Below are 14,416 nucleotides of genomic sequence, written 5' to 3'. Positions count from 1 at the left end.
TCTGTTTCTATTTCAACATATTTATGGTTATATTTAGCGCTATGGATAAGATAGAATCAAAACTGGCAGCAGTCCTTTTCACCTCAGATTGCCTGTGCATTGTGATGAACAATTATTGTCAAACTCCTTCAGATATGAGGCAAAAAATGGGCTCAGCAGCTCAAAGATTTTTAATAAGAGGTAAGGATTAGTAACTCAGAATGCCTGTTAATACAAAATAACAAAACCAAGCCACCAAAAAAAAAAAAAACCAAAAACTCCAACAACACCTGTAGGTGTAAAAGTGTTTTAGAGGGGGCAGGGCTGTTTTTAAAGATATCAGTGAATTACCTGAACTTCACATAGGGCCGAGCTGAAAGAGGAGAGGCATGATGGGGCTGTGCTTTCTTTCCTACACTCCTAACCAACTTTCTACCCCCCATCAACACAAAGTGATTTATTTTACTGCATAGTAATTTTTCAAAGTTTTGATCTTAATTTAAGAGCTAAGATACAAAGTGTTTGGGGCTGTTTGTTTTTGGATTTTTTCCAAGAGCTAAGATTAAAAGGATTTGGGGTGTTTGAGGGGGAATTGCTTTCTCTTTTGGGTTTTTTGAGGAGACGGAGAGATTTTAGTATGGTTTTTTTTTGCTAGGATGTTCAGCTCCTTTTATGAGAACGTGGGTGGCTCTGAAAAGAGCCTTTTGGGTTACTTCTGAGGTGGGAACGCTCCTCGGATTTGTTTCACTTGCTTTTAGCCTTGTGGCTGTCGGTCTTCTTGGGCAGCAGCACGGCCTGGATGTTGGGCAGCACGCCGCCCTGCGCGATGGTCACCTTGCCCAGCAGCTTGTTGAGCTCCTCGTCGTTGCGGATGGCGAGCTGCAGGTGGCGGGGGATGATGCGCGTCTTCTTGTTGTCGCGGGCCGCGTTGCCCGCCAGCTCCAGGATCTCGGCCGTCAGGTACTCCAGCACGGCCGCCAGGTACACGGGCGCGCCGGCGCCCACGCGCTCCGCGTAGTTGCCCTTGCGCAGCAGCCGGTGCACGCGGCCCACGGGGAACTGCAGCCCGGCCCGCGACGAGCGCGACTTGGCCTTGGCGCGCGCCTTGCCGCCCTGCTTCCCGCGCCCGGACATGGCTCCCAACGCCGCCGCTCCGCCGCCGCCCCGACTGACGCGGTCACGTGTCTCTGCGCCCCACGCGCGGCCGCTTTTATAGCTCCTGCGCGCGCCCCGCTGGCTCTCTGATTGGCCGCAGCGCGCTCTGGCCCGCTCCGACCAATGGCGCCGCGGATCCAAATCCGACCAATGGGAGCCGCCGGCGGCCTCTCCCCTCACGGAGCCGCCCCCGCTCCGAGCCCGGCCCCGGCCCCGCTCCGTAGGCAAGGACAGCGCCGGGGGAAACGCCTCCCGCCCGGCCGGCCGAGGAGAGCCGAGGAGCACAGCTGCCTCCCTGGAACGGGGGGAACCCCCGCTAAATGGCATCGCTGTCCGTTCAGAAATAATCCTGTATTTTAAATCTAAGAAGTGCTACTGCTGGACTACTTTAAAAATGTGTTATTGTTACGATAAAAGAGAAGCGTTACTTTCAGTGGGAGCATTCACACCCCAGCACTACTGATAGGTGTAGAAACTAGGCAGGAAGAGGTAATACAAGACGTTTCTCTGATTCTAGAGACAAGTTACTTCAGTATTGCTGCAATCACTCGTACTGGTGTTTTCAAGCTGCATTATCGGTCTCCAGGCTGAATCTTCTCAACTTTGGTAAACATAACTGATGTCATCAGATAACTTCCATAATAGAAGTTGCTTAATAAAGAATTTCGTGTTTCAAGAATTGTGTTAAGTTACATCACACAATATGCATGAGGTGGGCGGAGAATATGCATGAGATGGGCGGGCTTATGTAAATTTTACGTGTTCTCGGTATAGAGAACCGCTGCGCAAACATTTTTTGATTGTGTCCAGAATTTGTGAAAACAGATCCAAAGTTTTCAAGTCTAAGTTTGGTTAGCTAATAACTTTGTCTCCTTAAAGCAGATTTAGCCTCAAAACACGGTGCAGTCAGCTAAGCCTGAAACTTACAGCAAACTAAATGTATTGTTTGAGGTATCTGCTAGTCTGGAATCCTAATATTATTAACCACAACTAAAATTATCTGTCAGTCAATCTTAACATTAAAATTGTTTACTAATTTTTACTTAAGGTAGCCTGTCCATGATGCACCCAGTAGTTATCTGAGGCTTGATATGAAGCAAATCTCCCAATCAGAGTATATAAAATAAATTGGTTTGTAATTATTACTAGTATTTCAGGACTTAAATTTTTACTAGCTACCAATAAAGGTTAAAAGGGATGTTTAGGAACTTAAAAACAAAAATATAGCAGAAGCTTAGTGGGAAAAAGTAAGTATATGCTATTTACAATGTGATTATTACTTTTCTTTTCTGAGGTTCTGAATGCCCCTATCGTCTTCCAAGGTGAGTGAAGAACCCTCCCCGCTCTCCACCTGCCTGCTAGTTTTTCACAAATCACACAGAAAGCGGTATTTTGATACACTGAACGTTTATTGTCTTTCACAAGACAAAATGAAGTTTCCCCAGCCAATAAAAATCCACCAAGATGATAAAGGGGAGAGGATGCAAAATTCCAGTGTACAGTATACACAACAAATTACCTGACTACCCTGGAAGAAAGATGATTGATCAACCTCACTGCAACTAAAAACATGATTATAAAATATTTACAGAAAAAAAAAAAACCAAAACAGTACAGAAAATAAAAACTGGGCAACCATTTGTGTATGAAATGCTGCTAACATTTTCTGGCTCCTTAAAAACCTGTTCCACTACCCTCACCAGAGCAATCAGGGTGTGTAAGGATTTTGGCAGGGAATAGTCACCCCCGTCCCCAGAGTATTGTTATCTCCCTCTAAGGAAGGGGGAGGACTTGAGGGGAGCAGCATCGCCTTCTTTACTGCAATTTCCTTTCACCAAGTGGAAGTGGTGGCTCTGAAAGGAAGTCCCCAGGCACACCTCAGCTGCAGCGGTCTCTATTCACAGCACACTGGCAAGTTAACCTGTGGGTAGGGAACTATTTCCAGTCATGCCCTTTCATTGCTTGCAGGAGGACTTTCCCTTCTTCTCCCTCCACAGTGATCTGATCCGTGTTCAGAGGGGCAGGAAAGCTGACTAGGACTAAGACAGGTCACAGGAGACCTTCCATTTCTTTCATGAAAGCTTCATACACATCATCCTTTGTCTGTACAGAGATAGGGGCAGACGATCCAGCCTTAGGGGCAGCTTTGGTTAACGGGAGGGCGGGCTCATCCTCTTGTTTTCTCTGGGAGGCAGCGGAAGCCCCTTTGTTCTCACGGCGCACTCGCAAGGCAGTGGGCACGAAGCGCGTGATCTCCGCCTTGGGGTTGGTGATCTGCGGCTTGGCACTGATGGTGGCCGTGGCTTTCTTCTCGATGGTGGCCGCACTGGTGTCATCCGCCTTGGGCCGCTGAATCAAGCTGGGGGGGGCACTCAGTACCCCAGGATTTGGAATGGGAGCTGGTGGAAAGAGCCCAGGTGGGGCAGGTCCTAAGGGAGGCACCAGAGGTGGCCGTAACATGCCTGGGCGAGGAGGAGGGATACCTGCAAGAGGAAAAGAAAGCGTGAGCTGTCTCCACATCTGGGAACTTGAAAATATTTGAGAAAAAAAGTGCACAGGCTCAGAATGCCAAGAACAAAAAGCAAAAGAAAACAACCCCCAACAAGATGCAGTAGCACTGGCTTTTACAAAAAAAAAAAAAAAAAAAAAAAATTCAAATCTGGACTAAATGCCAGGTTGGAAATGCTGCTCTTCAGACTCTGGAAGGCACAGGAGTTTGTTTATTGCTCCCTTTTAAATTTAAAGTTATAATCTGAGAATAAAGTTTCTTGACAATCCACCCCACTGGAATTTCAGAGTCATCAGAAATGTCTCACCTAGGCACAAAAAATAAATATTCAGATCTCCAACTCATTTAGTGGAACAGCATTACAGCACCCAGAGTCTCTTCAGAAAGAGTCCATCAGAGTAAAAGTTTAAACTCTGAAATTCCCTTTTTGAGGGCAGATTTCTTGCTACCAAACTATGCACAGCACTTACTTATTATTGCACAGAATAATGTAATCACACATAGCACAATGCAGCCACATTGGAACAAAGGCAAACTGGCAGCCAATTATACCTCAATGGCTTGATGACCACAGCCAAGACTGCAAAAAGAAAGCAAGAAGGGAGTTGGCACTGAAACAAACAGAACCCTGTACCTGGTGGGGCAGGAGGAGGCAGACGAGGAGGAGGACCACGTGGAGGAGGACCTGGGGGCAGACCTGGTGGGGGGCCTGGGGGAGGACCAGGTGGTCGCCCCGGGGGAGGACCAGGTGGCAGCAGTCGAGGCAAAGGCCCACGCAACCCTGGTAAGCCGGGAGGTCTCAGGAACGGAGGAGCTCCTGAAAGCATTCATGTAACAAACAAGAAATTTAATTCACAGTTAAAAATATATCCCAGCAACTATCTCATCAGCTAAGGATAAATTCTTCAACATATGAATGAAAGCTGTATTACCTATCTGCCAGATTAGATAGAATTTCTAAAAATCTCAAGCAGAGGCAGCAGTTACACAGTTCAGGCATCTTTATGAAAGTAAAGAGTATCATGGAAAAAGGGCTCCTCCCCATGTAATTAAGTTGTAACTGGTAACAGCTTCTGAGCTGAATTCGTCAGAATTTAAACAGCTAAAAACCTTTTTCTGTGGCATTTGATTTTTCTTCTGGCCTAAAAATAAGTACCTTTGCTCTTTTACTCCACTTCATACATTGGTTCTGCTGCTGTCTGCCTGTGTTGGCTCTAACAAAGACAACCATCAGGGAGGCTACAGCTACAGGTGCCTGATGCCCCAAAAGCAAGGTACAGCAACGATGATGCCCACTGATGACAGATACGTCTCACTAAGTGGGTACATATACTTCATCTGCAACACATTCTGCAGCTTCCAAACTCCCAAATTGATACCACAGCCTGAGAGCCTGCGTCCCTCAAAGCAGAGTAAATCAAGTACTCACCGGGTGGAGGGCCAGGAGGAAGGCCGGTGGGTGGGCCTGGGGGCCTCAGTGGAGGGGCTGGAGGTGGTCCCAGCGGAGGAGGCCCAGGCATGGGAGGTGCCTGTATCTGAGTTGGTGGCACAGCCTGTGCACTCTGCTGCTGCTGCTGTGCCTGGGAAGTCGCAGTAGATGACCCGGTCTCTGCTAGTGCCTCCTCACTGAGCTGCTGCTGCTGCTGTTGTTGTGATGTCTCTTCAGACTCCGAGTCCTCTTCCTCCTCCTCCTCTTCTTCTGAATATTCCTCCACTTCTCTCCCTTCTTCTGGAATTTCCTGACCTGGATATGGAGATGATACACTTATAAAATCTGTCTACGCATAACTTCTTTGTGAACGTCACAGAAAACTGAGTACACAGAATAAAATAAAATAAAGCAAGAGAAAGATAAACCTTACTTCAAAGGGAAGAAAACTGACCACTTTTTACTGTTAAACATGTTAAAATGAAAACAAATAAAAATAATAATAGAAAGATCATTGCTCTTCTAGAGAGAGCTCTGACAACAAGAATTGTGTGTTCCTCTGGGACCTGAAACTTGTACTACCAACCCAAACTGCTGCTATTTAATCTCTGCCTTAAATGAGTTTGTGGGAAGGTGAGGCAACAGGGGGTTGGGGACACAATGCCACAATAAACAAAATCCCCACGTCCAAGAAACTCCTGCACCTTTGAAAGATACTGGAGTTTCTTTTTAAAGCAAACAAAGTTTGTTTTATTGGTTAACTTATCTCAGCAGAAGGGTATTTTTAGGGAGTACAAATCCTTACACGTTACATGCTGAGTACATAGACAATGTTACCCTTTCTCTTTCACCGAGAGATTTGTATTTCAATTGAACAACTGTTTAAAAGTTAAGCAAGAAAAGGTTTAGAAGAAAAAAAACAGTAAATTGCTACTCTTAACTTCAACTCTGCTATGCAAAACACACACATTACTTAAAAATAAATTACAAAAAAAAAATACAAAACCAAAAAACACCAAACAAACAAGAGAAAAAAGAGCAAAAACTGAACTATAACTCAAATACCTAATGAGAGCTGATACTCTCAGCAGAGCCCACATTACGACAATACATATTTACTCTATAAAATAAAACTTGTGCAAAGTAAGCTGCCCACAGAAACCTTAACTGGAAGCCTAAAGGCATCTCATCACATATTATATCCACCTTACTCACCTGCCATTCGTAACATCATGGCCTGGAGTGGAGTCAGTTCTTTCATGTTCTTTTTCTTTTTTCGTGACTTCCCTGGCATGTCTGCAAACCGGACACTGTGACCTGGGGAAAGCAGGGTGCAGATAAGGGTGACAGGAGGTGGGAAGAAAATAAGAAAAATCAGATAGTTATGTCAATACCTGATATGGATAGCATATCAGTCTAACATAACAATGCTCCTTAGATATGAGCTAGCACTGGTGTTTCTGATTGTTTGAAGTTTTGCTAACCTAGTATTCTCTACCAATTGGTCACCCCCGAGCAAGTGAGCATATTTTACATTGAGGCTTAATTTTGTAGAGTATCTTACCAATGCAATGATTCAGGTGAAAAATGGCTTGTGAGCTACAAGGTAACACAACTAAGAAAACAGGTTTATCTGAAAGTTGCTTCACTTCTAGATAGCCTCCTTCTGACCCATTTATTAATAAAAATTCTTTAGCTGGAATTTAGGTGAGTCAGAACATTGTTAGTTGACTAAATAAATTACACACACACCCTCAACTCTATCAAGTAGTGTTTTTCTTTTGAAAAATCAACCCCCAGTGTCTCATTTCCCCTTCACACCTGATTTCTTTTCTTCACCACCTTCCCTCTCCTTATCATTATCACGATGCAGGAAGTCCTCTCCTTCACTGTCAGCATCTGACCTATCGCTGTCACTGTCATCACTGCTCTCATCGTGCTTATCTTGATCCATATCCTCAGGATAACCTTCATCTTCACTAGTGCTGGACATGTCATCATCGTGGCCTCGCTGTCCTGCAGAAAGCAAAGTACTAGGAAATGCATGAACTCCAAATACAAAATATTCTTTCACACCAGCGTATGTTTACAATCACAACATTCACCTTAGCAAAAGCTTGGACAAACTGTCATCCCTTTACTTTTTAGCACATATTTTTAAAGGATATTTTGAAAAATCTCTAAGATTTCATATTAACCAGCTTATTAATTTGCACAGCAAAAAAGTGAAGGCAACTGCTACTACAACTGATTCATCAACTTCTACTCAGCAATTGCCCACCACTGAAATATTTCGATGTCTTCTGGCATGAAAAAAAGCTAATTCATCTAGTCACAAAAGTTTCTAGGGATGATACAGCAACTGTATAAAAAAGAGGACCTATTTGAGTGTTCAAACGCACACTCAGGGCTGATTGTGGGTTTTGCTGTAGTTTTGGTTTGGGGGTGTTTATTTGATGGGTTTTTAAATAGACAAATTCTCTGAGAGTGGGTTTTTTTAAGGGATAATATGAACAATGTTCAGCACTGTTAAGGGTTCATCAAAAAAAATCTAATGTGTGAAACCTAAAAAAAAAGTATCTGAGACATGTAATTAAAAGTTTCAACATTTAAAAAATACAGCTGGTAGCAAAATTGCAGATATTATGAATATATCTGAATTACCTCAGAGGAACAATCACTTAGTAAGAATCCTTCAAATAGTGCTAACATTCATATTGCCCAGAGAACACTTTGTAGAGGGCACACTGTATTCACAGCAGTACCATCCATAGCAGAACAGAGGTCAAGGAAAACTTCAGAGAGGAATAGAGAAGTCCTTACCTGCTTCAGAACTGTAAGAAATCTCCTCCTCTCGCCTTCGAGGAGCCACGTCCAAGGCGAAGCCCACCTTCCGGCCATACATCTGTAGGACCTGAGGAGGGGGTGGCCCTGGTGGAGGTCCAGGGGGCTTCCTGCCTGGAGGTAAACGCGGAACACCAAGCCCCGGAGGAGGAAGCACAGAAACGGACCGAACTGGTGGTCTGGAAATAAGAAAGGAAATGAGAAATGTAGGAACACGATTAAAGCAAACATGCCTTTACTAGAATTATTTAGACTTCTCTCACTACTGCTTATGCAGAGTTCTAAAAAGAAACATGAACATTTAAAAAATACAGATTTGTCACAAGGAGTTTACAACCTCATACAAAGACATGACTGCAGAAGATCAGACAAAAGCTCCTCAGAAAGCAACTGAAGACAATACTGAAAAAAATCAGCTATTGAATCGTAACACAGAAGGAGAATGAAATAATCAGAGTTGGTGAAAACAAAAGGCTATTCAGAAAGAAATAAAAAAAAAACTAGCACTAGAATGAAAAAAACAAAACAAAACAAAACAAAACCAAGCAAACTAGGAGTTTATATGAACTACTCATACACACTGAATACGCCAGCAGGACAAAAGAACACACATATGGTAATTTAAGGGGCATTTATGTTCAAAACAGTAGGGCTCTAAGTTTTCCTGATATGAAAAAGACAAAAACTAGAAGGCATAATGTATTACTCAAATAAATTTAAACAAAAAGCTGTGACAGTGGGGAAAGATTAAAAAGGGCTTTGGTTAAAAGAAAGCACAATTCACTTGCACAGAATTCCTGACTTCTATGAGTCAATATTAATTCTGCTTCTACCCCTAGCTCCTCCCCCGTAACATGACGGCTTCCTTTTTATTTCTTCCCTAAGTCTCTTTTTCCATTTACCCATAGGCTGATGTCTTCTTGAGGATAGAAGGTGGTTGAGCCCCTGGAAGGGGAATGTCCTGTATGAGGATGTTGGAGGGAGCATGAGGCATATCTGGTAAGGGGATACTCTCCACTTCAACATGCTGAGCATTCTGGAAGGGAGGGGAAAAAAAAAAAGAAAAAGAGAATGGGTTACTTCCACAGAAGCTGCTGCACAAACTCATTACTCTTTAAAGTACAGAACATATGGAACCTGGCACCACTTGTTAAATGTGTCTGTTCTTAGGGTGTGTCATCTTGCAGCAGTCCATGAAAGAAATTTGAGAAAGTGTTAACAGTAAAAGCCTTCAATGCAAAACAAAGCACTTGCAATGTACCCATGAAAAGCTTTAGTATTTCAGTCAAAACTCAGTCAAGTTTTCACCTTCTTTTCACATTTCAGTCTACAAAATGAAGGAACTGCAGACAAGTATGGCTGTGCTTTTGTGTTTTTTAAGTATTCAAGTCACAGACTGCTGCATGTCCAAAGGAAAGGAAAAAAAAGAAGTCTTACAGATCCTTGCACTTGTACAACACTATGTTCTCCAGCACAGTAGGGAGGAATATTAGAGAAAGATCTTTAAAGGAATGCCAAAGGATTCTCACTATTTCCAGCAAGATATTTAGCAGAAATTCACAGAAATATTAATTGCACACTCACAGTCTCAGTCTCTCTTCAATACAGAAAACAAAAGGTTGGTATTGTTGATTTGCAACACAAATTTCCCTTTCCTCCTTTCATTTTGAATGAGATCAGCATATCAGAGACAAACAGTGACCTGACAACCACCACACTGTCCTCACTGAAATGCTCTAATTTGAGGTACTATGCAAATTAATATTTCATACGAGCCACATGATAATGAACTCATATAAATCTCCCTTCCTCTCTAACAGTCACACCTAATGAGCAAACAGAATACACTACCACAGTTACAAGACTGAAATACAGTAAGCATTGAGTACTGTAAGCACCTTGACAGCATCAAAATACTGGCTGAGTTGTGCTCTCTTCTGCTCATACTCCACTTCCAGCTTGCGCAGTTCTTTGTAGATGTCAGGATTTTCCTTCTCGTAGAGCCGCAAGATACGTTCAAAAGTCTCACGGAGCTTTTTGCGTTTATCCTTCAGAACTTTTTCATTAAGTTGTGGCTGCTGTACTGGGTTAAACTCTGATCCAAGACAGCAAAAAAAGACAAAAAAATTTGCAAATTACTCTACTGCACAACTGTGATAAATGAAACTATTTCAAAACAAGTTCCAATCTCTGTTTTCAAGAAGTCTTCAGCCTTATGACAATCCGCTCCTTGAATTCTACATTAGCAGCACTCACACACACTACTTGTTTTTCTTATCAATCATCTTCTTGGAAAAAAGTCCTCTTTGATAGCACCACAACATCTCAAATCGTTATCAATCCCCAGATATTCACAGAATCCCCCCTTCTAACAGGCAAGGGAAAAAGATTGCTCTATTTCAGTCTCCCCCACTGGCAGTTAAAACCACACTGTATATCTACATAAACCACTGCCTAAGTTCGACGCCTGGTACCTCTCACTCACCCATCTCATCCAACTTTTCCATGTCCCGGATAATCTGCTTCGGATCTTTCATCTTCAGTACAGCTGCTCGGACCATCATCCGTTGCTTTTTGTTCTAAGACCAGAGATCAAGCAGATAGAAAAGTTTCACAGTAGAAAGACACAAAACATCTGCTACCCCTTTCTCAGTATTTCCAATCTGAAGAAAAAAAAAAATCACACCTCAGAATGCCCTAAAAACGTTCACCATGGCACAAATCAGCAGCAAATGGAGTTAAAACTTCTGGTAATTTTAATTCCACTATCTTGGTAATTGCAAATGCTGCTATCATTCCTTCACTCCAACTAAGACACATACAAACAACACAATAACCATCTGACAAAATACATTAGAACACACTAAGAAGTGTGTGACTCTTGGATACTTTATTTGTTTGGATTTTTTTTTTAATTGGTTTGTTGCTTGCTTCTTTGCTTTCTTGTTTTGGGGTTTTTTAATTACTAAGTACTTCCAGCAATGTTTCAAAAATAATTACAAGTTCAAGAACAGCTGGGAATATGTTTACTCCAAACAAAACTTCTATGTTTTTTTGAACTACGTGTTTGGATAGTATTTCCGAAGTCAGTCTTAGGATATCAACCAAAATATCCACAGTCTATTCATGGCCTTTTACAATCACACACACAACACGTAGTATAGGAAATGCCAACTACATGTTTCCTAATTTCTTTATTTACCTTCTTTAGTTCCCTTTTCCGAGCTTCCTTCCCTAGAGGGGAAAAGAAAAAGAAAATAACAACTTGAAAGATAAAATCAAATTAATGAAGAACCTTTCCTTCATCAAGACTAGGGCTGTTTCTCAACAGCTCACTCATTTTACAAAGACTTACTGCAATTAAGCTTCCCAGTGAAAGAGAAACATAGCATGAAATAGATTTCTGTTTCTCGTCTTTTATACAGGAAAAAAAAAAGAGATACTGCAGTCTTCATGTCTCCAGAAGCAAGGCTTTTTCCATACAATAAAGAACAACAGGCAACCAAAGTCATAGTGATAGGTGCAATCATTAAAAGATTGCTGCACAGAAGCTGAAATAGTCATCAGACAACACACTTTAAAAATGCGTAGGCTTTGAGAATGCCTCTGAAATAAAGCATATCCACTGTGGGAGTCCAGATTTTCTTTATTCACTGAGCATTGATAATACCTGGCATGCTACCAAAGGTAGAAAAAAAACAGTAAGACAACTCCCCCATCTAACCAGAGCACCTGCAAAATTTGACATGTTCCTCAAATTCCTGCCTGGGACAGATTGCTCTGTCCCAGGAAACAGCCTACAGTTTATCCAACAGCTGAGTACAAAGGCCTTCCAACACTGATAACCAGTAGAAAACCAAGAGGTAAATACTTAAGAGAAGCAAGAGCATGAAAGCAAGCAGCCTTCCCAGATAAAACTGAGATAATATTTTTCAAGTTAGAGAAACTCAGTTCTGATCTACAAGTGAGGATTCTATCCTCAGAGAAAGCTTTTTATCTGCTCCTCCAGGCACTCCCCATTCCCACCTGCTTAGCTTTTATGGATACTTACGGGCCTGATCCGTGGGATTCATAAACTTCCCACTCTTGGTGGATGATGTAGATCTCCGCCCCATTTTGATCTTTTTTCTTCTGCCTCAAAAAATGAAACTTAAAAAAGAGGGAGGGACCTGGAAAAGATGACATGGTTTCAGGTCCTACACACTGGCAGCTTGAGGATGCTTGTTTCTTTTCTTTCTATCAGCAAGTTACTCCCTCAAAGAGCCCAAATACCTTTTAGGTCCTCAAACCTGACTATGAGCTCAGCACCCATATCAAAACTGCCCTACTGCAACTAAGTACTACTATTGAACTAAGTACCTACTTTCTACTACTTTAGTAGGTTATAATTTTAAATTAATTTATGAATTTGTTATTCACATTACAATTCAAACCAAAGAGCTTTTTGTTTAGACTATGGAGGGTTGCAGGGCAGGGAGAAACAAACATTCTATTTTTCTAAGAGCGTATCAGAGTTTAGCTTCTCATTCACTCTTGTAAGTGCTCTCCAGTGTTCACCTTTCTCTGTTTCAAATGTTTCCCCATAGATCTCCTTCCTTCCTCAGACTTGTAACTGGCCCTGATATCCCTCCCCAGCATCCACCGTATCAGCAAGTGTAGGATTATTCTGCAAAAAATTATTTCCTGTCTTTAGATATTTCTTCAGCTTACAGATGACTACATAAGTGTCCAAACTACAGCCAGGGATGTTTCTTCTCTCCCCCCCCCCAAACCTACGTCCCTGCAAAAACACTGGGGTGGGTTTAGTTTTTTCTTTTGCAAGACACTATCGCTTCCTTAGGCGGGAAGCTCACCAAACACAGGTAGGAGTTACATTTACACCCTGTGTTTCCCATCTTTCTAATATTTAAAGGCTAAATGGAAAGAGAACAAACTTCTGAAACCTCGATTGCACATCTTCTAAGGACCCAGACTAAAGAGCTTCAACGTAACAAGTTAACGGCCGAAGGTGAAAAAAAAATATAATCAAGCACTAAATTCATTATTCTTTTGGCCACAGGGGAACAGGGCAGAAAGCTCCCCCTCCTACTCCCGCCCGATGGCAGGAGGAAGAAAATGAGTTAGCGCGGACTGCCGCCTCCCCCTCGCCTCTCTTCTCCTCGCAGCCCAGCACCGCCGCGCCCCTCTCACCCCTCCGCCCGGCCGGGCCCGGCTCCGGCTCCCTCCGGCTCCCTCGGCCTCGCTCAGCCCCGCGCCCGCCGCCGCGGCCCCGCCGCCATCTTGCACCGGCACCGAGTGGCGGCGCGAAGCCGCGCTCCGGAAGCGGCGGCCGCAGCTCGATGGTTCCGCCGCCCCTCGCTCCCCCTCGGAGGCTCCAACTCTATGGTTGGAGCTGGAGAGGGGCGGGAAGGCGGAGCGGAAGCGGGAACAGGCTTGGACAGGGACAGGGACAGGGACGGGGCGGAGATAGCGATAGCGACCGAGATAGCGACCAGCACCCAGCCGGCCCCGGAGGGCTCTGGGAGCGGGTGGACACTCGCGGTGCGGGAGGGGTGCGCCCGTACGGCCGGCGCTGGAAATAGGGCTGCGAACGCGGCCAACGTGGTCTCTGCTCCCCCACGCTCTCCAGGAGAGATCCCTCAGAGTGCCCCCCGTGCCCTGAAAGAAGGCAGAGCCGAGGGACGCGTGGAAAACCTCTGTCTATGGGGAATAAGTGCAAAGCGCTGCGGGGCAGCGGCTGCCCACAGCCTGAGGCCTGTTCCATGGCTTATTGTAGGCTTGGGAGCGCTGCTCCCCTGTGAGCGGGGCTGGGATATCTCTGTACAAAGAGAACGGGAGAGATCATTTGATGCTATCGGGCACCACAGAAGATACTCTGTTGTTTGTCTTTTCCTACAGCCCCCACTGTGGTGAACTGGCGAGGCTGCGAACACCTGGTGGGAGCTGTTCTGTGTCATTGTCCAAAGCACAATTTCCAGCAAAAGTCCACAGCACATGAAGAACCTGCATGAAGACACATGAAACATCAATGTGCAAGCAATAAAGTATGGGTGCAGGCTTAAAAAACTAGCATGTTGGGGAGGAGATGCAGGAAGGAAATTTTTCTCTGCACAGGTGGCGTCTGGGAGCAGAGGTGGTCAGATCCCTGGGCAGGATTTCTAGACTCCCTGCTCCTGGTGAACATACCATGCAACACAATTGTTGTTACAGTTTTTCAAGTAAGGGAGACTCCATTGGCTAATTTGTAAGGATCATTGCACGATGAATAAAAGATTATAAGCTACACATCACATTAAAGCCAGCATTTAGTCACAAGCTGCACAAAGTCAAAGTCAAGGAGCATCCTCAGAGCCAAGGTTTCAGGAGCTCTCAGTGCCTACGGAGGGAGTCTTGCCAACCACATGCACAATATAGTCATCCCCACCTCGTGCCTCTTTGGCATGTTCTTTTTGTACTATTCTTGTCACCAGAAAGAACATTCAGCCAGGCAGATTTTGGTT

At 43.9% G+C, this 14,416-nt stretch overlaps 2 protein-coding genes across 3 annotated transcripts; both read right to left on the bottom strand.

The window, feature by feature from the left end:
• Window positions 1-559: 559 nt before the first annotated feature.
• LOC128808004 (histone H2A) lies at window positions 560-1,113 on the bottom strand. The gene has a single exon (XM_053978767.1). It carries the CDS (start codon window positions 1,111-1,113, stop codon window positions 724-726), a length of 390 nt encoding a protein of 129 aa, XP_053834742.1. The 3' UTR covers window positions 560-723.
• Window positions 1,114-2,524: 1,411 nt separating this feature from the next.
• WBP11 (WW domain binding protein 11) lies at window positions 2,525-13,251 on the bottom strand. Of its 2 annotated transcripts, XM_053978718.1 has the most exons (13): window positions 13,107-13,251; window positions 12,474-12,582; window positions 11,968-12,085; window positions 11,119-11,150; window positions 10,402-10,495; window positions 9,815-10,011; window positions 8,819-8,952; window positions 7,896-8,095; window positions 6,894-7,088; window positions 6,288-6,389; window positions 5,073-5,387; window positions 4,278-4,460; window positions 2,525-3,617 (listed from the first exon to the last, which is right to left on the bottom strand). In XM_053978718.1, exons 3-13 carry the CDS (start codon window positions 12,029-12,031, stop codon window positions 3,184-3,186), a joined length of 1,950 nt encoding a protein of 649 aa, XP_053834693.1. In that variant the 5' UTR covers window positions 12,032-12,085; window positions 12,474-12,582; window positions 13,107-13,251; the 3' UTR covers window positions 2,525-3,183. The 2 variants fall into 2 exon arrangements, with proteins under 2 accessions (XP_053834693.1, XP_053834692.1); XM_053978717.1 differs by lacking the exon at window positions 12,474-12,582.
• Window positions 13,252-14,416: the final 1,165 nt, after the last annotated feature.

This window comes from Vidua macroura, chromosome 5, assembly GCF_024509145.1.
Source record: "Vidua macroura isolate BioBank_ID:100142 chromosome 5, ASM2450914v1, whole genome shotgun sequence".
Lineage (NCBI taxonomy): Eukaryota > Metazoa > Chordata > Aves > Passeriformes > Viduidae > Vidua > Vidua macroura.
The sequence above is the reverse complement of the archived record's forward strand: the minus strand, read 5'-3'. Positions and strand labels throughout refer to the sequence as shown.

Bases quoted from the DNA above. Each gene is read 5' to 3' on its own strand.
- WBP11 (XM_053978718.1), bottom strand. From the start codon at position 12,031: ATGGGGCGGAGATCTACATCATCCACCAAGAGTGGGAAGTTTATGAAT. The intron at 5,388-6,287 runs GTGAGTAAGGTG...CTCCATATCCAG, and splicing joins CATGATGTTACGAATGGCAG to GTCAGGAAATTCCAGAAGAA. The intron at 4,461-5,072 runs GTGAGTACTTGA...GAATGCTTTCAG, and splicing joins TCCTCCTGGCCCTCCACCCG to GAGCTCCTCCGTTCCTGAGA.
- LOC128808004 (XM_053978767.1), bottom strand. From the start codon at position 1,113: ATGTCCGGGCGCGGGAAGCAGGGCGGCAAGGCGCGCGCCAAGGCCAAG.